The sequence below is a fragment of the Pelodiscus sinensis genome, chromosome 1 (assembly GCF_049634645.1).
Source record: "Pelodiscus sinensis isolate JC-2024 chromosome 1, ASM4963464v1, whole genome shotgun sequence".
Classification (NCBI taxonomy): Eukaryota; Metazoa; Chordata; order Testudines; family Trionychidae; genus Pelodiscus; species Pelodiscus sinensis.
The window spans coordinates 101,675,040-101,696,950 of record NC_134711.1 but is presented as its reverse complement, the minus strand read 5'-3'; the positions used below and the strand labels follow the sequence as shown (position 1 = coordinate 101,696,950).

Here is a 21,911-nt window from a genome sequence, read left to right as displayed (position 1 = left end):
TTGTTTTTACTTTCCTTTTGCAGTTTAACATTACATGACTAAGGTGAACCTGTGCATGCACAGCTGCTCTGAGGTCAAAAGCTCCCCTGATAAGAATGCCCTGTTCCCCAGTCTTTAAACACTGTCTCACCTGCAAGCTTGCATTACCTGTCAGATGGACACAATCAGTGTGATTGCTGCCTAGGTGAAACACACGCAAGACAGAAGCGCCTGCTCATTGACACTGGGGTAGAGATTTGCAACTAAAGCTCTTCTTCATGGAGAAGTCTCTCAGGCCTGTCTATGAGCGTGAAGCCTGGATCTCCTCTGCCCTGGATAATCTTTGCTGACCGCTGCTTCTTACAGGGTCCCTTCTCAACCCAGGTGGCTGACCAACCTGCCAAAAAACTGTCAAAAAGGAAAGCACCTGTGTCCCCAATGCAGGAATTGGGTAGGAAGTGCCTTTCTGTGAGTGGACAGTCAGCACTGGTAGCACATACAATGGAACCACATTGTACCATCAATATCACTAAGAGCCGGGAATTCTAAAAACAGCTCTGACAGAGATGCAAAGGCATAAGGAGGCCAATTATGGCCTTTAGGCCACATCTGGCTTACCAGACCTTTCTGTCTGGTCCCTGAGCTCCTGTCCAGTGATGCTAGCTCCCAGACCCATCTCTTCTGTCCCCTCTTCCCTACAGCCTCAGCTCCCCCAGCATATGGACAGTGCACTTGCAGTGCTGCTAGTCCCAGTGCTCCCAGTAGCATGGCTGTGACCTTCTGCTGCTCTTTTCCTCCTTTATTCCATAAGGGGTGGAAGTGAGAACATCCTGGGGAAGAAGAAACAGAGTTGTCTTGAAACTGAAAGGAGTCTTCACATAGGGAAGAAGAAAAAACCAAGGACCGGGTGCATACCTTATTCAAGGGAGGAAGGATCAGAGTACAGCAGCTCCAAATCTGTTCCTTCTTTATGAAGGTGTTGGAGTTAGCAGCCACCTCCTTCCTCACTTCGACTCTGTCTGTAAAGGGGGAATAAACCTGCTGAGTATTTCTGGCCAACTTTCCTTTCATCACAGGCATTTCTACTACAGTGAAGGGAGTGAAAGGGAAGATTGAGCACTGTCCCACAGGAGAATTTGGGAGTCCCCAGAACCACAGCAGCCACCGTCTTTAAGGGAAGAAGAGGGTGGTCACTCACCTTCGGGGAGACTGCATTAATATTGTGTGTAAGCTTGTGTGTGCAGCACTAATTGGGAGGTTGGCAGAGATTTGGGGTTGGTATAAGGCAGCTGGTTGAATTGTATGAATTTTATGTAGGTGAGGAGGAGGGATTGCATGAGCTTGAGGCATTTTATACAGAAACTGTTCAACCGCACCACTCTTGATGTGGTCCAAAATAGAAAAATGTAGCACACCTATGTGGTGGTGAACTATAAGCTACAGATTGTTGCAGCACGAAATGTCATTAAGGATATTTTCTTTAAACCAGTTCTGCAGTATGTTGCATGCTGCGATCCTCGGTCCAAAGTAACCTATAACACATTGTAAAACTTGTAATTATTTCAAGCAGAAAGAAGCCATTCTTGAAAACAGACTTTGTATTTCTAAAATATTTTTTCTTATGGTTTGATATATACAAAAAGTAATACATTTGATTTATTACATGTTTTGTTGGTTGTGTAATACATTGGCAGGTATATTAAAGGTTGAAAGATATATGTCTGATTGTCATTTTACATTGCAATGTGCATATAATTGAAGCCTCTCTGTCCTTTTTAGAACTGAGGGAAGATGGTTTCCAGCCCCAGAACTTCTTAGTACAAGGAGTGAAGGCTTTACTTAGTGCTTTAAAGTTATGGATGAAAAAAGACGTAAGTGCAAGTGGGTTTTTGTTGTTTTTAGTGGATTGCTTTTAATTTTAAACCTACATAAAAATGTGACTCCTTAGAGTATTTCCTTTTTATAGATATTTTTTTCCATCCCTTAGCGATTATTAGGAAACTTGATAGAAGTTATGGGAAAAACCTGTCTGAGGTAGTGGCATACAACATAAAACCATCAATAATTACAGACCAATTACTATATTTAACTCTTGGATTTCATTTAATCCTGTTTTCTCTTTCCAGTATATGGTAAAGGAATTAGATACCAATCATATGCAGATTTGCCATGTGAAATGATTATTGCATGTTGGGAAAATGTACTAGGAGTCTCCCAGAGCACTTAAGAGTTAATCGGGGTGTTTATAGTATAAGTCATGGGCAGGTCACAGGCCGTGAATTTTTCTTGATTGCCTATGACTTGTCCGTGACTTTTACTAAAAATACCATGACTAAAATATAGTCTTAACCATAAACTAGAAGGTGTCCTGACATCACCCTCTCCAACTTCTCAAAGAAAACAGTCCTTTTTTTTTTTTTTTTTTTTTTTTTTTGGGGGGGGAGGCAAATGTGTGGGGTTTTTTTCTTTTGGTTTTTTTAGTGGGAGATTTAGAGTTCAATGCTTTATTCTTCACCTTCTCCCTCTTCCCATGGTCATTGGCCTGGTCTACAGGGTTATGCTGAAAACTCAGAGGGAACTTCTCTGACTTCAGGCCTTCTCATCCATGCTTCAATGAAACTAATCACTATGTATCATAATCTCCTGTCATGCTTTTCTTTGAATGTTCACAGTGAACTAAAAAATGAGAGAAGCTTGAATTGTAATTTTTCACAAAGATGAGATTTTTTTGGTCACCTCTGCATATTCCCATTTGTGGGATATATAGGTACTTTGGAATTTTTCTAGTGAACAATGTCTGTTGGGGCTGTTCTCCTCTTCCCTTCTTCACCCCCAGAAAGATGTCAATGGCTATGAAAGGGGGACTGGCCACATTTACTCTTCAGTTCCCTTTTAATTAACCACTGAAGGTGTAGTAAGGTAGAATCACATGTAGTGTCTTTTATATGTTCCTTATCTGCTTTATATTTTTTGATTCTGCCCTTCTCAGGCTATATTCTTTTTAGTTAGATAAACAGCATTGGTTTCGTCAGAACGAAGAATAAAGAAAAATTGTATTTATTGGTCCCAGGTATCATCTGGATGACCTGTTGGAGCCAGAAGGCTGCCTCACACCCTTTCTAACAAGGGAGGCTCTTGAGATCCAGCTGACTAAGTTTGGATGTGTGCAAGTTCAGCATGATTTCAGACATCTGCTGACCTTAATTGGTTCTGTGTTCATCTAAAACAACATCCATCTCTCTAATCTTACTTGAGTGAACCTAGTACTGAGGTCTTCAGATCCCTCCAGATCAAGATAATTCATTTTTAAGATTATAGCATTGCCAGTATCGAGGTTAACTGCTCAAATGGGGTGGGTGGGGGACTTTGTGAACGGGAGCCACTCTGGTCAGGCTGGAATAGCCCCCTGCGAGGCAGGCTGCTCCGGCTGTGACGAGGGGCTACCATGGTGCAGCAGGCTGCTCCCACCAGGACAGGCCACTGATTATGCTTACTGGTAACAGGTGATTCTTACTGGTTAACCGTTGACATTCCTGAATCTTGAGAGTTCATTTCACTTTTTTGGAGTGGTTCCTGAGAACATTCTGTCTTCTTGCATGAAGGAGGTTTAGCTTCATTGTGTAGTGTTCCATTGCACAAGAGAAGCCAAGTTGTCTGCCTCAGTCTTCATCCTGGAGCTTTAGGCAGTCTTGTAGATATATGGTGCCCAGACCATGAAGTACCTTGAAGATGAGGATCAAGACCTTAAATTCAATTCCCTATATTTGCTTCTCATAGAACAGTGAACAGAGGACAGGGTTGATGTGCTCACAGTAGTGTCTATTGCTAAAAAGATGTGCTGCACAGCATTCTATTCTAGTTGTTGGAGCTTGCAGAGTTCTGAAGGCTTCATATCCATATATATTGGCTGCTATATTCCAACTTGAGAGTTAAAAGAAGTGTCTACCTGGCTTTAGTTATTTACATCTGCCAGGAATGGGATGGAGACTGCTAGCCAACTGGAGATAATAGAAGGAATGACCTGTACTACTGTGTGAGAGTCTAGTGTCGCCAAGAAATCCAAGAGTAGTCCTAAACTGCAGATAGATTTGGACCAATTGTAGATCTGTGCCTTCAGTCAAAGGCCATTGCACTGTGGATATGTACTCTTTTTTTTTCATCTGCTCACCAGCATCATCTATGTCTTGCTTGGGTTTCCATTTGGCCAGCTGTTCTTCACCTTTGAGTTCATCTAATCCATGCAGTGGGCCATCTTGATTGAGGTAGTATGTATAGTAAAGGGGTGATATAGATGTATACCATCTGCATATTCCTGACACTCGAGTCCATGCTATCTGACCAGTTAAATTAGTGCCTTCCTAAAAATGTTGAAAAGGAGTGGAGGGAGAACTAATCTTTGTGGGACTCTACAAGTGAGGAGTCTAGTGTGGGAGGTGCTGCTCTTAAAGAGAAATGTCCTTATGGGTGCTCCACTCCAGGCATTGGTGCATTCCTGTGCCTTTGCTTTGAGATTTCTGCAGCAGTGTCCCTCCAGGTGTTACTTGTTCAGGATCTGTCTCATGACACCTTGGTGCTTAAATTACCACACGCATGACCCTGAACCCTCAATTCCCTTTCTGCCTGAGATGAAGTGCAGTAGTCCCACTGTCAAATTTCTCTTCTTGGCCATCTTCTAGTTGTTGTTGTTGTTCTTCTTAGTTTAGTTTGCTATAATTAAAAAACAAACAAACAAAAAACAGATCCCTCCACTTCAGTGGACTTTTCATTGACCTCAGTCAGTAGGATGCCTTGCTCCCCAGACTTCAAGAGATGTGCTTCCTGCAGAGAGGCTATGCCCATCTCTGACTCACGTAGCCAGTGTGTCTGATGTCTGGAAGAATCATATATTCCCTACAAACATACTCATTGTTCCAAATTGATGTCCAGGGCTGGAGGAGATCGAAACCTGAGGTCACTTAGACCGGCCTTTGACTTGGGACAGGAGGGATGATCAAAAGGCAGCTCCCCAGTCAGGTCACACACATGGTCCCTGAACTCTGAAAAAGTGGCTGACAGCTTCACCATACAGAGCACAAAAAATGCTCTCCAATGCGGGCTTTGCCAGCATCGCAGACTGTTCCCAGGGTAAGCACTTAGGTGCTACATGTCCCACGCACAGTACTGAGGCTGAAACTACTGCATCCACTCCCCTCTGTCAGTTTCCCACCTGCAGTACCACAGATAGACTTGGCACCGACAGCCAGTCTGCTTTCAGCTCAGCAAAACTGTACTGATGTAGTGGCACAACTCTAGAGGCACCACAGCTGGCCACCCCAAGAGCATATACCTATTAAAGGGATCTGTGGGTATCCCCGCCACCAACATCCTTCCTTTCCCTCCTCCTCCCTCCTCATGGCACGCCTCTCACCCACTTCAGGCACTGCAGTTCTCCAGAGGCTTCCCCTTTTTCTAGTGGGGAGGAGGTAGGCTTTTCTTCTTGCTGCTCATTTCCTCTCCTTCCTCCCCCCCTCCAGCCCATATACCAGACAAACCAGTGGGTTATCCACCCCACTATGACTGCCTACTGCTGTGGTATAGGCACCCCTCCACCTTTCTCTGGCCCATGGCCATTTTGGAATCTCTGGGGACCCTATAGATTGCACTATGACAGGCATCACACTCTCCACAGCAGCAGTATCAGATCTCCACCATCAACTCCAGAGCCCACTGAGGCAGGGGAATGGGATTTATCTGAGATGGCCATCCTGAAGACACCATCCAGAACAGATTCGTCCAGTCAATAATTCACCTATGTCACCAGAGTATTCTGGTCTGCCCTTACCACCACATATTGCGGACGATATTACCCATTTTCAAGATCTATTTAAAAGCAGGGCAGTGGAACTCCAGATCACTGTGGAAGAGATGCCCAACATCCAGCACAAATTGACTGATCTATTGCAACCACCCTTGTTGGCTAAGATAGCTCTGCCAATCAAAGGTGCCATTTTCTAGACCCAGTGAAAACGGCATGGAAGAATCTAGCCACAGCACTATCGACTTGAAAGAGAGCAGGTTGCAAATACTATGTCCCCGCCAAGGGATTTTTCCATCACAGCTCTTTAGGTATGCCTCTCTAGGAGGATCTCAAGCCATTTTTTGTGCATAACTCTGTACCCTGCCACCTCTCTCAAGCAAAACCGCAGTATTGGATGGTCAGCTGTGTCAAATACTTCAGAGAAGTCCAGGAAGATAAGAATGGATGTTTGCTCTTTATCCATTGACAAGGCTACTAAAGTTTCAGTTCAGTGTCCTGGCCAGAATTCAGATTGTGCTGTGTCTAGAATATTCCTATTATAATAACCATGCACTCCCTCTGATTGCATTGGTTCCGAAAATCTGTCAGCAGGCTAAGACATAGCAAGGATGTTGTCATGGCTGTAACTAGCTCTTGGAGATTTGATTCAGACTTTCTAGGTCTGATGGTAGAACCACTTTCCTGATTACAGGTTCTTTGTCTCAATGTTGGAGTAAGAATTTCTACCTGATGTTGAATCCTGTCAGGTTGATGCTCTGACTTCAAGGTAGCTGATGCACTTGATGAGTTTTTTTTTCTGAAGTTACGTGATTTGCATACCTCTACTTTTTAACATTTCTAAGTGTTACACCTCAAGCGTTCAGAAACATGTTGCAAGTTTGCTGAGCTGCCTGGGTTGTGATTTCAGCTTCCATCCTTGTGCTCAGGCAATGGTCTTGATTCACCCTGCAATACCCTAGCTTTTGAAAGTCTCTCTCTGTGTACCACTAGAATGGCATAACACAGTTGCTCTATCTTCATGGCTGCTCCACAAGAATCTGGTTTTATTTGGATCTATATATTTGTTTGTGTTGTGATTACCACAGGTTGGATGTGTTCATTTACCTGTTCTCAAGAATATTTCCTCTAGTGTGATGCTTTTTTATGTAGATTTGCTGCTTTTGTTTACTTAGAATTCCTCTGCTCACTTTTCTAGAAGGATTGAACTGCTTGCTAAACTCCCATAAATAGGAATATATAGAGGCTTTTCAAAGAAGAAAGAAGTTACTTCCAATAACTGTTGTTTCTCAGATATTGCCTCTGCATATTAATACCTTTTCCTCTTCTTTAGAGTCCCAGGTCTGGTTCTGCGTTTACATTCTGCTGACTTAGATTTGTTGGTTAGGAGTGTGAAATGAATCACACCTTTGCCTGGTAGATGCAGCTGGCAAAGGAGCCTTTTTGCTGCCATAGTGTTGAGGTAATTTGTATAAACCAGGCATGTCCAAAGTCCGGCCCACGGGCCAATTGCGGCCCGTGTTCTGGTTTAATACGGCCCCACAGGTAATTTGGCAATATCTATCTTTTATGGCCCCCAACGAATCCATATGTATTGAGATGAATACATTGTAAAATCTCAGTTAATGTCAGTTGGTCTAAATCAGTTATAAATATATTTGGACACAACATGTATAGTTGGTGTTATGTCGTTTGCCGTTTGCAATAAACTTTGCATAAAATAGTTAATTTGCATTTAATTTTAATGGTTCAAAGAATGTCAGGCAAAATGGTCGGCCCTCACGCATGTTCACTTCATCAAATCTGGCCCTCTTTGAAAAAAGTTTGGACACCCCTGGTATAAACTATATCAGCAACTCTGTGTGCTGATTTAGCTACACCAGCAAATGCTTTCTAATGTAGACAAGGACTCTGGTAAATAAATAAAATTAGGAAATGAAGGGCAGTTGGGGCCACTCCACTTTCAAATCACCTGGGAGGAAAGGGGTGGAAGGAATGAGTAGCCCCAATGTGCACTGCTTGCTCAAAGTAATCTCACCACAGTCAATTTAATATTTTTCCATACAGTCAGTGGTAACTATGGCATTAAAGCTGTATTAAATATTGGTGTGTACTACATCATCAGTTAAAGGAGAAGCCTGCTCTTTCCAACTATCAAAAGAAAACTAGGTTCTTAGAATGGTGTTAGAAATATAAAATTGGTGCATGTTCCATGCAGAATGTTTTGTAAGGAAAGAAGGCATTCCTTCTCAACTAAGGTGGTCTCTGATTTCATCCCAGTAATTCTGTATACCTGTGCTTTCTCCCTAATTGACTCTTGGAAAAAGTTAGGTTATACAGTTCAGATGTTAAGCAAATTCTCAATTCTCTAACTAGAAATAAGCCTTAGTGTAGGTCAGTTAGACTACTTATACTGAGTGAGGAGAAATCTATGGGGGAAGCCCATCTATGTTCAGATATTGTCTAAACGGATTAAACTGAACATACACTGGGGCTTACAGGCTTTTCAGTAGGTAAGGCCTTGGATCATAATCTGCTATATTTAAAACAGGCTCTGTCACTGAAATACACAGGGATGCCACCTGGAGATAAATTTGTGCATTTACTCAGCGTTGCTTTAGATTTAGCTTCTATGTCTGAGGCCTAATTCAGATTGTGACCTTTACGTAACTGAATTCTGTTCAGACCCCACTTGCTTTAACATTATTACTACTAATCGCCTCACAAAGTAGGGTTCCATACTGACCATGCTCAAAGGAGAAAGAGAAGCTATTCCCAGTACAAGTAGTCAGTTAAATAAATGGTCAGTATGACTTCATCTGAGGAAGTGGGTTGCGCCCACGAAAGCTCATGATACCATCTACATGTTTTGATAGTCTTTAAGGTGCTACTAGACTATTTGTTGTTTAAGTGTAATTTCCAAAGAATTAGAATAAAATATAAATAAATAAAATAGCATACAGGTACTCATCCGTCCTGTAAGAGTACTGCATCAGAGTGGTTGGTTTCTTGAAGCAGTTAGGTGTATACAGGTGAACTTTTCTATATAATAGGTCCTTATAATGCTAGGTATCACTAAAGGCAGTGCTAAAAGTAACTTATCACTAAAATTATACTGAACATAATTTAATCTGATTCAGAAGGCACTTCAGGATCTTAGATTGCCTCAGGGTCATCACTATCAACATATGTAGATGTTGGAGATTAGATCATTACAGATTCAGCCTAATGACACACCCTGGAAGCTGTTCTTTTGAATAAATCCTTGAGTTCTGCTTGCTTTCTTGTCTTCTGCCTCTTTTGCGTAAGAGTAGAGTACAGAATATGCACTTTCACAATCTGAAGAAGTGGGTCTGCCCCACGAAAGCTCATCACCTAATAAACCATCTTGTTGGTCTTTAAAGTGCTACATGACTTTTTTGTTTTGTTTTACCTAGATCAGACTAACACAGCTATTTCTCTCTTACTTTTCTCTATAGCTTTTACTGTATATTGATTCATACTGACAATGTACTCTAGTTTTAGTAAGTACTCTGGGTTAATTGAATAGGTTTTCTTTGGTCTAGACTTTCCATAGTTTGATCTACGTTATAGTACTTTATTGATTTTTTATCTTATTTTATCTTTTTCCACTCTTCATATACAGCTTGTAACCGAACATGCCTTTGAAATTCCAGACAATGTTAGGCCTGGGCATCTCATTAAAGAACTCTCTAAGGTGATTCGCTCTGTAGAGGTAAGACCAGAAAACATTACTTATCTGCACGCAAGTTTCTCTTACGTCCTCAAATTATTTTAAAAGCTGACATATTTGCAGAAAGGGTAATTAGTCACTCTGGGCCTTCAGGGTTTACAGTAGTTGCACTTTATGATCAGTTTTCAGCAGTGTCACTCTCTGAGGGTATGTCAACACAGCAGTGTTATTTCAGAATAACTGACGTTTTTTCGAAATAACACAATGTGTGTCTACACAGCAAGCCATTATTTTGAAATAATGTCGAGATGGAGGATGACTCATTCTGACTTCTGCAAACCTCATTTCACAAGGAGTAAGGGAAATTGAATGAAGAGTGTTCTTCCTTCGACTTCCTGCTGTGTAGACCTCACCAAAAGCCGAATTAATCTATTTCGACTTTAGCTATACAATTGTCAGCTGAAATTGCGTATCTTAATTTGACTTTTGACCTGCAGCATAGAAATGCTCTAAGTATCCTGTGATTTGAAAGTAGAAGGCCAGGTGAAAAATTTTGGAGGTTTCTAACTGGAGATTCCTTAGTCTAAAATTAGAAAACTTAAAATCGCTTCAAAAGTAAGCAAAAACAGAGGTTTTAAATATTTTATATATATTTTGATTATGCTATTGTTCTGTTGTACATTTGAGAGTCCTGTATTTTCCAAGATCTTAATGTTTCTATCTCCTTCCTTTCCCCCTTGTATGTCCTTTTTCTTTTTAACATATTCTGCTCTTTTGTCTGCTGTATCATCTTTTTTCTCTTTCCTTCATTTTTCCTTCTCTTTATTTTGCGTTGGGCATATTGTGCTCTTTACTACTTAACAGTCCTTCAATGATTTGGATCCCTACTTTATTTGAAATAATATGGTAAGAGCAGTGCTGGAAACTGAAGAGCGTAGAGGTCTGCTGAGTATAGTGTTTATATGCCCTGTACTTCCTTAGTGTAAACAATGGTTAGGGCAGCAGACATGACGTGACAATTTTTATAAAATTTCACAGTGACAATAAATAAGTCACTGGATTTAGAAGAAATGATATGTGAAGTCATGGAAATAGCATTTAAAGAATACTATTGTGGGAGGATTGGGTTGGATCATGGACACATAGGAAAAAATAGCATGATTTTTCTGTTCATCCCTATGTAACATTTTTACCGCTGTTACCAACTTGCTGCTCTTACAGATGTATTTAGTGATGGTGGTTATATTGTGATAAAACCTATGGGCCCAAATTAGAAGAGAGGTCTCACTTTACAGAGTATCTCCTCCAAAGACCTTTTGTTTGTCTTTTTATGATTAATTTTCATTCATTTATGTAAATGGGAAACAGTTTAAATGTGTGCGCTTGCTCTTGACAGACCCTACTGAAAATACTTGTTTTCACTTAAAGGAGGAGAACAGCAAACCAGTTAAAACTCAGGGAATTCTTGGTATTTGCCCAGTTTCACGATCCTCACACGAAGCAACCTCTCCTCCCCATTCAAGAAGAAAAGTGAGGAAACTGCGAGATCATGCAACCAAAGTTCCTTCTAATCTGGATATTCTGGAGCTTCACACAAGGGAGGTACTCAAAAGGCTGGAGATGTCTCCCTGGGAGGAGGCAAGTATTACATTTCATGGACATAAAAGGCAGAAATTAGAATGTATAAAAAGTTTAAGCCTTGTATTAAGATGTGAAAAACCGCATAAGATATTGGATTAAAAATATATTATAATGACACTTTATACATTAAGTACCTGTTACTTGAACTATTGTATTGATATCTGTCATCCTATCTCAAAAAGGATATAGCAAAACATAGGCGATTTAAAGAATAAAAATAATTATGGCTTGAAAGGCCACCTAACCCAGTAAAAATATTGGGAATATTTAGTTCAGACTAGAGAGGTTGAGAGAGTATGTTAGAAGTATGCAAGACCATGAGTGTCATAAAGAAAAGTGAATTAAATGCTCTTACTTGCCTTTTTCTCATAATACAAGATCAAGAGACATTCTATTAAATTAAAAGGTAACAAGTTAAACTTCATTTTTACTAATAATATAATAAGCTTGTGAAAGTCGTTGCTACAAGATGTAATTGACAATTAGCCTAGAAAGATTCAAAATATTTTGCATGTATGTGGTTGAGGGCAGTTTTTCATCTGTAAATTCTCCTGAGTCAGAGGATTAGCCATCCTTGAAGTTAGGAAGAAAGTTTAGTTTATGGGCAAGTTACTAGGAATTGTGGGATTATGGGCAGATACTAGCTATTGGATATGATTTGGAGTTCTGTCATTCCCTGGCCTGTAACTTTGGGGGTTTTATGCTGATTGTTCACCTCGGCTGGTGAAAGGCAGAGTACTCTTTGTTAGGTGACATTAGCAACCCTACCAGTTCCAAGTTTCCCCAAATAAATTTTTCTCCAAGTTGAGTTATCAGATACTTGAACCATTCCCCTCTGATTGTCACACCCAAGGAAATTAAGCGAGACCCAAATTATCAGTTAATTATGGTATAGACGTGCTTCACATCATTTGCACACTAGAGAGTTGCTTAGGGTACAAATTAATAAAACATTTATTTAATAGAAAAAACACAGATTCATAGTTGGAAAAGTAATGAAAAGCAAACATATGCAATTCAAATACAAGATAGAGATGCACCTTCAAGCTTTACACTTTCATATTAGATAGAAACTAACTAGAAAAGAGATTTTATTTCCTTAAAATTTCCCATCATGGATCCTAGTTATAGGAGGGATCCAGTGTTGATGAACAGTCTTCCCCCAAGTTCTGGATGATCTTTAAATCAAACTTGTTTCATTTTAAGAGTTTGGAGACGTTTTTAATTGAGGTATTATATAGATACTCAAAATGTGGGAAATTCCCTCCTTTTAGTTTCCAAAGACGGAGATTTTCTTTTTGTGTTGAAACTGTTCTCATTTTCTCTGATTCTTCATTTTTACCTGGACTGGGCAGTTGCTAGGTGCTTGAATTCAAGGTAATCTCTTTGGGGAGGTAGCCCCTCTGCCTGGTTGCTTCACTGCATTGCTGAAGTTGCACCACAGTTAGTTAAGACTTTACACACACGTGAATGTGTATACACATACCCCTGTCTTTATAACCATAACCTCTATATTTAGGACATAATGACTATTAAGTTCAGTACATTACAAGTTTTCTTAAAAGATCTCACTCAGTAAACTCTTACAGTAATATAACATAGTATGTAAATCATTTGAATTCACTGTTTAGTTTGTTGAGTTTAAGCCTTCTTTCCTCCTCTTGGGTGCCTAGACCTGATTGTTGCTGTGGGCTAGGTAGTATTTGCAATACCAGTTCCCTGTTTGGCCTTTGGTTTCCATCACCTTGTTGCTGTTCCTATGATTCAAGGAGGAGGATAACTTCTTTAGAGGGAGTAATTTTCAATGTACTTGTCTAGAAGAATGTTTGTTGTGACCACAATGGAGGGTGGTCACAATAAGCAGAAAAAATTCACAGGTGATGGAATGAACTCAGCAACTTTGTATTACCTTTATCCAAAACTGTTCTATCCCAACCACTCCAGCCATTGATAGCTAGCTTAAGCTTTCCTCTGCTGTCTGTCTGAAATATTCCTTTGATCTTTTGGGGAGAAATGCTGTTGTGGATTGCTGAGAAGAAATATGTGTAAATTCTTGTCATTTGAAGAAATAATTAACAGTCCTGCTTTGGATTTTTTAGGACACAGCAAACTCTAAAATGAAAGGAAGATTTAACAAGCCCTTTCAGCCATCTTCTACGGTACCTGAATGGAGAACAAAGGACAATGATCTACGCCTTCTACTTTCAAATGGAAGAATAATTAGGTATAAAAAGTTGCTTATGAATCACTTGTTCCCAGACATTTTGGATGGGCACATTCTCATTTTGTAACCGATATCTTTCCTTCTACAAACCTATGACAAGGCTTCATGCTAGAATCAGAGTAGAGAAGGACCCACTAGCACCTCTGTGCTTTCTATTCCTCTTGAGGAGCAAAGGAGCCCTTGCATGGCGGGGAGGGGAAAAGGAGGGGTCTTGCCTGTTCAGTTAGATAGCATTACATTCAGTTATTTGATCAAACTTCAAATTGTGAATATTTTTAAATCTACAGATTTGTTACAGAGGGGCAAACACCCTCCAAACAAGTAATTCTCATAAAAATATCATAAGATCAAATTTAACCTGTTCAGCATCCAGGTTCCAGGAGGAACATGAATGGACTCATAATTGTGAGAGCACATTTAAGGAAGATTAAGATACACAAAGAAGTATCTTTTCTGTGGCTGTTGCTGCAGATGGAATGCAGCAGGAAAATGTTTGGTAAAAGCAGAAAAAAAGGGCAGATAGTATAAGCCTGATATTCTTGCCTCTAAAAGTATTGCAAATAATAAAGAATGGAAACAATTTGATGTAGCTCTATACATAATCTGCAAATCAGCAAATAACTTTAACATTTCAATATCTTCTGAGCTAGAGATGAGCGACGACCATTTACAGATCGAAGTCTTTACACGGCAGATAGTGAGGATGAGGATGACAGGACGAGGTCAAAAATGACAAAGACTATTAAGATGGAAGACCAGAGTTCAGAGTTGGAAGAACAAGGGACTGCAGATGCCCAGAAACCACTGAACAGTAAGTAAGCTTTTGTTTGCTTGCACTGAACAATTCAGCACCTTTTTATGACCAGAACAAAGTCCACTTGTGAAACTTATCTGTGGAACTTTGACTGAAGTTTTGCCATGAGCAAAAGGTGGAGAAAAGCTACAGGCTAGAGGTAGTAATTCTAGGAGTTGAAGGACCTTCATTTCGAACAGCAACATATTTGCTGATGAACTACCAACTAGAATAAGACTCTTGCTCTCGGTATATTTGTCTATTTGTGTGTATATAGATAATTATGGACCAGAAACTGGTGCTGCTGTCAGTTAAGGTTGAATTTAGCTTTTCATTTAGAGGGAATTCAACAGCACTTATTCTGAGGAAAGAATAAATGTTCTGAGAATTTTCAAGTAAATATGGTAAATGTTTGGAGTGTAAATTAATTTTAAAATGGGTCCTTTGAGAGACTTAGTTCTTGGTCTTAGCACCTTCTCTATCAGGTTCATGTAACATGAACACTCTAATTCACTATTTCTCACCCACTCCATCTTCTTTTTATTTTGGAACTGGACTTTTATACTCCATTCATCTGAAGAAGTGGGTTGTACCCATAAAAGCTCATGATACCATCTGTGTGTGTTGTTAGTTTTTAAGGTGCTGCTAGACTATTTATTTAAGGGGTTTTTTTAGTACTTGGTGTCAGACATGATCACTAGTGATCTTAATTGAACAGCAGAGTTTTTTTTTAACTTCCTTTATAATTAAAACTCAGATTTTGTGCATAGACTGTTGTTGAATGAAAGGGTTATAGTCAGTTTTGCCATTTTTCTTCATATCTAAAATTATATGTGAAGGCTAAAGAATAGTTTCATGCAGAGATTTCCATGAAGAAATTGCCCTCTTTTAAAAGAGCTGCCGTTTTCCATTGCTTTCAATGGGGCCAAGGGCACAGTTTGTCCTTGGCAAAGATTGTCCACTATCTCATTAATTTGTGCCTCAGAGTGTTCCCTTCTGCCCCATTGACAACATAAAGAGCCATCATCTTCCATGGGGATATAAGGCATCATTTTCACAGAAGGTGATGGGAGTAATTCTGAAAGAGGGTAGTTCTTTGAGAGGTTCTCTGAAGATGTCATGCACCAGTTTCTGCTGCTTGGTAACATTTCAGTTATAAAAGGTTTAAAAAAAACCTTAAATATGTTTTCAAAAGCTATCCCTTGCACCAGATTTGCTTGATGGATAGTGTGTGTGGCTGGGTGGAAAGAAGGGTATATATGTAGATAGTGTAAGGGAGGGGAAAACTGGGGCAGATCTTTGAGGAATGTAGAAGTGAGGTGATAAGAGGTAATTTGGAATGTATGCAGAGGAATGTAGGAAGTTGCAACAGGCAGGGGAACTTGAAAGACAAGAGGGAGAAGGATATTGGGATGTACATTCTAGCGGTTTTGCACTGCCCTGGAAAAACAAGCTGTAAAACTGCCTGGTGCAATCTGGCTGCTGATGTTGCACACATTAGGTCTCATAGTTCAAGACTGGTTAAGCTCTAAAGCAGCGTTTCCCAAACTATGGGCCAGGCCGTGGGGAAAAAAATACTGGGCCTCAGCATGCCTGGTGGCTGCTGGCAGGGCCAGCCTTAGGCCGATTCGGGCCCCGCACCCCCGAACCCGGAAGTGCCGGCGAGTTACAGAGCCGGGGGCCCTGCTGTACCGGTATGTGGAGCTGGGTCTCTCCCCCGGCTCTGCCTGGTGCGGATGCGGGTCTCCCCGTGTGTCCTTCCACCCCGCCCCCTAAGCATCCCTGCTGTGCGCGGCTCCTCCTCACCGCCTGCTGCTGCCGCCCATGTGTGGCGTTGCACGTGGGCGGGGAGGACGCCCGGGTGTGACGTGACATCACGGCCCGGGATTTTAAAAGTCTTTGGAGGCACGTGGCAGGGCCACACTGGCTCTGGCGGCCTCCGGCCCCGCAATGTGGAAGGCAGAAGGAAAGGAACAGGCTTGGGGGAGGCGGCGGCGGCGGTGGGCTTGCGCGGAGGGGGAGGAGTGGAAGGAGAGAAGGGGTTTGGGAGGGGAAGGCACCAAGGGACAGGGTGCAGGAGAGAGACACAAATGCCAGGGGGCCAAGTGCAGACAATGAGGAAAAGGGTAGGAGGAGAGGTGTCAGTGGGACAGGGGACAGGGTGATGCTGGGGGAGGAGAGGAGAGTGGAAGGGCATGGGGGGCTGGAGGAGGAGGTGCTAGGAGAGGGGCAGGAGGGGGATGGGGTAGAGAGTGCTGAGTGGGTGGGTATCAGGGAAAGAGGGCAAAGGGGGCAGAGGCAGTAAGGAAAGGGGGAGGCACCAGGAGGGTGCAGGGCTCAGGGAAGGTGCAGGTGCCAGGGGATTCTGGGGTGAGGAGGAGGAGGGGAGAGCTGGCCACTGGAAGCAGCACTGGATGGGGGACTTGGGGCAGGCTGGGGAGATTGGGGGGCTGGTGGAAACAGGGCTGCTGGGGGGTGCGAGATTGGGGGCAGGGAGCTGGCCGGGGAAGATAGGGGGTGGGGGAAAAGAAGCGGCTGCTGAAAGGAGGGCTGGATGCGGGCAGCGGGGCTGGCCAAGGGAGATTGGGAGGAGAAGCGGGGGGGACCCAGCTGCCTGGGAGGGGTTTGGGGGAAGTGGGGATGGCCAGAGGCACAGCGGGGGGAGCAGGGGGGAGGAATGAATTGGCCTGCGGGGAGTGGGACTGACCCGGCCATATGTAGATCTTGGGATGCTGCCCCTATATTTCTCCCCCCTCCCCCCCCCCCCGCAAAGCACAAAGCATGATTTAGTCCGGCCTGGGGATTCTATTTCCCCCCCCCCCCCCAACCCCTCCCTCGAGTAGTTGCGAACTGGCTGGCTGGTAGACACACTCATGCAGCATGAACACATTTACCAGCCAGGCAATTCGAAACTTACAAACTGATACATCTAGTAATAATACAACTTACCTAATGAGAAAATACCAGACATGTTATATGTCTGGTATTTTCTCAGTTTGTTTTTTATATGTGTATATTTTTGGGCTGCAAAAAGCAGTATTGGAAAAAAGGGGTTCCAACTAAAGTAAAAAGCTTGGGAAACCCTGGTCTAACCAGCTTTCTGTCTCTTACAGTCCATTTATCCAATACATATTCCTTAACTTGCAAGAATATTGTGGGCGACCATATCAAAAGCTTTGCTAAAGCTGGCACTGGGGGCTTTGAGAGGACCAGAAACAACTTATTTGAATATTCATCATTTGATTAATGAATATGCAAATATGCAAATGAACATTACCAGTCCTCCAAAAGTTCGTGAATGGATTTACTGGTCCCTGTGTCAAAACGTTTGGGAACCCCTGCCCTAAAGCATGAGAGATAATATTCCTTTTAAAATTTTTGCTAGCATTAAGTATGATAATTCTTGATATTTTTGTTACCCAAATGTCTCTGAATCGTCAGTAGTTTCCAGGAGCAATGCATTTTATAGCCCAAGTTAGGGATGTTAAAATGCATTTGATTTTTGTAAATGGGTACACACTGGGGGAGAGGGAAGGTGAGCAGCCGCCCCTCCCCCCCCCCCCCCCGTAAGCTGCTGCCTGTAACAGAGGCAGCAGCATTGGAGGTGGAGGGCGGGAGGGATGCATGTAAGCATGAGAATTAACTGATGAACCTGTTCACATCCCTAGTCCAAGTACACATTATGTGATATAAATATTTCTTTTCATCAGATTTGCTACATGTTATCAAGTGTACTCTCTCTCATTCTTGTGTTACAAGACAGATCAGGCACTTCTATTTTCTCAGTACTTTCTCTAAGCCATTTGTTGTTTTATGTATATTTATCAGACTCCTTTTTGTCTTTTTTCTAAGGTGGACAGTTTGACACATGAGTTTTTCCATACCTCAGATGTTCTTGCTATTCTCTGAATTCCCTTTAATTCTTCAGTATTCCTTTAGAAATTGACTGACCAGTAATACGTAGTGGATGAGGCTTTACCATTTAAATGATATGTAATGGCATTTTAATTTCCCTAATGTTCTCCATCATGCCTTATCGCAGGGTTGGAAGCCATTGACACAGATAAATCAGACTGGGCTCTGGGGCTGCAGGGATGTGGCAGGGGCTGGGATGCCAACGTGGGCTCCCCAATGCTGGGGGAGGCCTTAAGCCTAAGAGGCCAGATCCAGACAATCCAGGGGCTGAGTTTGGCCCCTGGGCCTTAGGTTCCCCACCCCTGCCTTATCCTAACACTTTGTTGTTTTTCACAGAAGTTGCACATTGGCAGCTGTCTCCAGTGTTAGCTAGGTCCCTTTCCTGAGTTGATAGTTAGGACCTTATAAGGTTTATATTCTGCTGCCACCGTGTGCGTTACTTCACTATTGTCAACTTCAGAATTCATTTGCCCATCCACCCAGGTTGTTAGGACTGAAATTCTTAAATCTTGATTAACCTAAATAGTGTGTGTTCATCTCTTCAGACCATTAAAAATATCTCATGGCAGTAGTGTCTTTGAGATTCTTGATTAGCCTTCATGTATGAAATTTATAATTAGAAACAACAGGGAAATTCCAAGACACAAACTGTTAGATGTAGTTAAGACTTAGACTACACATCAGTGATTTGGGGTAAAGGAATCTAGAGAGAGATTTCTCTAAAAAGGAAAGCAGCTTCTCTCAATAGCATAACATTAGATTTTATAGGTTGATTTGTTTTTTTGTTTTTTGGGTTTTTTTTGGACAGTCAGTGGAGCTTTTGAAGCTAAATGTTGAAAAATGAATAGTGTGGTTATTGCTGAAGACAAATGTGAAATGATAGATTAAATAATTAATTCTGTCCTTTTTTCCAGTGTTCTTTGAAAGTGTGAAATCAGAACTCAGGAATGGATCTTCAGAATATTCTGATATTTCCGATTCAGAAGAATCTGAGCCTGATTGCACTACTCAGGTAAATGATAGAGAAGAAAATAGTAGTTGGTCAGTGAACATCAAAATAGTATTTTATTTATATTCATGCTTTTAAATCTCGGGGTACATGTACAAAATGGTCAGTTAAGAAATTCATTCATGTACAGATTGGGCCAATATCTCTAAAATTACAAACTGTCCCAAATTTGCTCATCTACCTACTTCTTGTGTCAACTCCAATATTGAAGTCACCATAAGATGCAGTTTCTTGAGCAAGGATTTTTGAGGGTTGAACCACAAAGAAGTTTATGTATGATACCAAGGAAACTGAAGTACACGTGCTATGAGCTCTAGTGAGTGAGGTAGGTCACAGGCTTGCAATGTTTGGCCAAAACACCCTATTCTAGGGGTTGGTTTTGCTGGGAAACTGTTGTGTAGCTTGGGACAGATGATTTGTTACATCAAACTGATTAAAAAATAGAGATGAGGTGATTGTAGGGAGGATCTGGAATATATTGTGAGCAGTTCTAAGGAAGGACACCCAGAAGAAACTAAGTCTGTGGAAAAGACTTAAGCTTAGCTGCTTTGTTTTGATGCCAAAGCTCAGGAATAGGGATATAAGATTTGACTATACACTTTTTGTAAAGCAGGTTGAATAAAGGTACCTCTCATTCCCTCAACTGCTTTTGTAAGCATAGTGCTCCCCTGTAAAGACTTCTTGTAGTATTACATTGAGACTGATTCAGAATTGTGTTGCATCTTTTTTGTTTTATACTCAATAAGCTATATATAAATTTCAACAATGTACATCCAGATACACATTTCCATTATAGAACCAAAGGGGCATAAGTAAGTGATGGATCATCTCACAGACAAACTGGGTGGATTCTTTAAATGCCTGTTTTCAGATTTTAATTTTTGAAGTTTAAAAAATATAAAGCTTTTGTTAGATAACTTGGGTTCTTAGAGGTTGTTAGTTGTATTTCACTGAAGCACACTTTTAACCTTTTGAACAAATTTTCTAAAATATATTAGACCTCTGGGTGTGTTCATTGTTACGGCATTCTGTGTGCTATAATTTTCTGAAAAAAATGAATTAGCCGAAAGATTCTTAGAATAGCAAATGTATCTTTAGAATTGACAATAACCATCTTATATACTATTTGCTGTTGTTCTAGCAAAAGAATTCCTCTACAGAGGAGTCAGAATGCTCAGGTGATGAAGAGAAACAGGAGGTAACATCAAATTTCAATGAGGAATCTAAAATAAGGGACCTCTGTCAAACTACCCAGAAGCCATCAAAAAATGAAACTCCAAGTAAAGGGTGAGACAAATGATGTTAGAGTTCCGTTTTCATAAATTGATAAGAACTAATAATGTAAAATCCCATTTAGTCAGTTAACAGGTTGAAGTTACATTTATCCAATTAACTGCTTAAATGGGTGGGTGAAGGGAATAGGGGGCTGCTCCAGCCCATGGTATGGTACGCTGATGCGGCGGGTTGTTCTGGCCAGGCTGGCGCTCTGGTTAACTATTAACTGTAAGTATCACCAGAAAGGGTGATGCTTATTAATTAATTAATTGGTTAACCACTGACATCTTTAATAAGAACTTCTAGACAAACATATTCGTAAGTCTTTGTTTAATATGAATATAAAAATCTCCATTAAATTAAAATTAAATTAATGATGATGAAATTAATGGTGAAATTAAAATTCCCTCTGTATTCTCTAATCTTTTTTTCTAGGGAATGTCCTACCTCGACAAGTACAGAAGAAGAAGCTATTCAGGGCATGCTTTCTATGGCAGGATTGCACTATACCACATGTTTACCAGGTCATACACAAAGCACAGACTGCACAGTTAAAAGAACCTCTCATCAGGAACACAAAAGTTACCCCAGAAGTCGGCATAAGGACAGGCAGCCATCCCAGAGTCATAAAACAGAATGTGGTAAGTTCTTATATTAACTGTCATTACCATGTTATGTTATACTAGGGCTAAGATTTCAAAAAATAAATGCCTAAAATTAGGTTCCTAGATCTATAGTCAAGTTCCTAAATAAGTCTGGCATACTTTCAAGAAGTCAGTAAGACAAAAGGAGGCTCCACACCTCTATAAACCAGGCAAAATCTGTTCAGGAGACTAGCTTTAATGAGGCCTTAGCCATCAACATAAAAGTTTCTTTAGAATCTTTTGGCTTTACAAGAGTTACATGGATACGGATGAACAGAAAGCTACAATTCCTTCGGGGGGGGGGGGGGGAGAGCGGGAGTGGGAGGCGGGCAGGAAGCAGTAGTTCACAAGCGCTCTCTAGCTTCTGCTTTCATGGCATGTGCCTCAATAGATAAACCTTAGATTCTCAATCTGTTTGATTGCATCTCATACAGTTTCTATAAAAAGCACATCTAGATTTGTTCCAGGAATAAAGATGTGGAGACTAGACAGTTAATGGCAGCATCCTTATTCTTATATGGAAATCATCTTAGTAAATCTTAGAAAATGCTATAGCTGAAGCAGCTGATAAAGGAAACTTTTACCTTTGAAATGCAAAAGAAAAAATCAGTCTATTGTGGGAATTGGGAAGTCATTTTGTAGTCCACAGTGTTCAGATAACTACAAAAAGAGTTTAAAAAAGGAGAAGGTCCTGCAGAGTTGGAGTAGAAGGTATGTTAAGAGGAAAAATGCCCTATCCAAGCCTATTTCCATACACACAAGTACACTCTGACTAAATGTGGCCTCTCTACATGAGTGCAGCTCATTGGGTAATGCTAAAAGTTTTATCCATTACAAATGAACTATGCTAGAGAAATGAGTTCTACACATAATATAGAAATGGATATTTAATAGAATTTAAGATAGCATCAGAAGTTTTAAAAAATAATGCCCAAAGAAGAAA

At 41.0% G+C, this 21,911-nt stretch overlaps 1 protein-coding gene across 1 annotated transcript in view; it reads left to right on the top strand.

The window, feature by feature from the left end:
• The window catches only part of KDM7A (lysine demethylase 7A), an 86,528-nt gene that overhangs the window by 51,861 nt on the left and 12,756 nt on the right, over positions 1–21,911 (top strand). The window contains exons 10-17 of the mRNA XM_075939680.1: positions 1,759–1,850; positions 9,420–9,509; positions 10,896–11,105; positions 13,208–13,332; positions 13,983–14,143; positions 18,955–19,052; positions 20,191–20,336; positions 20,760–20,965. Of these exons, the coding sequence (XP_075795795.1) occupies positions 1,759–1,850; positions 9,420–9,509; positions 10,896–11,105; positions 13,208–13,332; positions 13,983–14,143; positions 18,955–19,052; positions 20,191–20,336; positions 20,760–20,965 (1,128 nt within the window). The remainder of the gene's footprint in view (positions 1–1,758; positions 1,851–9,419; positions 9,510–10,895; positions 11,106–13,207; positions 13,333–13,982; positions 14,144–18,954; positions 19,053–20,190; positions 20,337–20,759; positions 20,966–21,911) is intronic.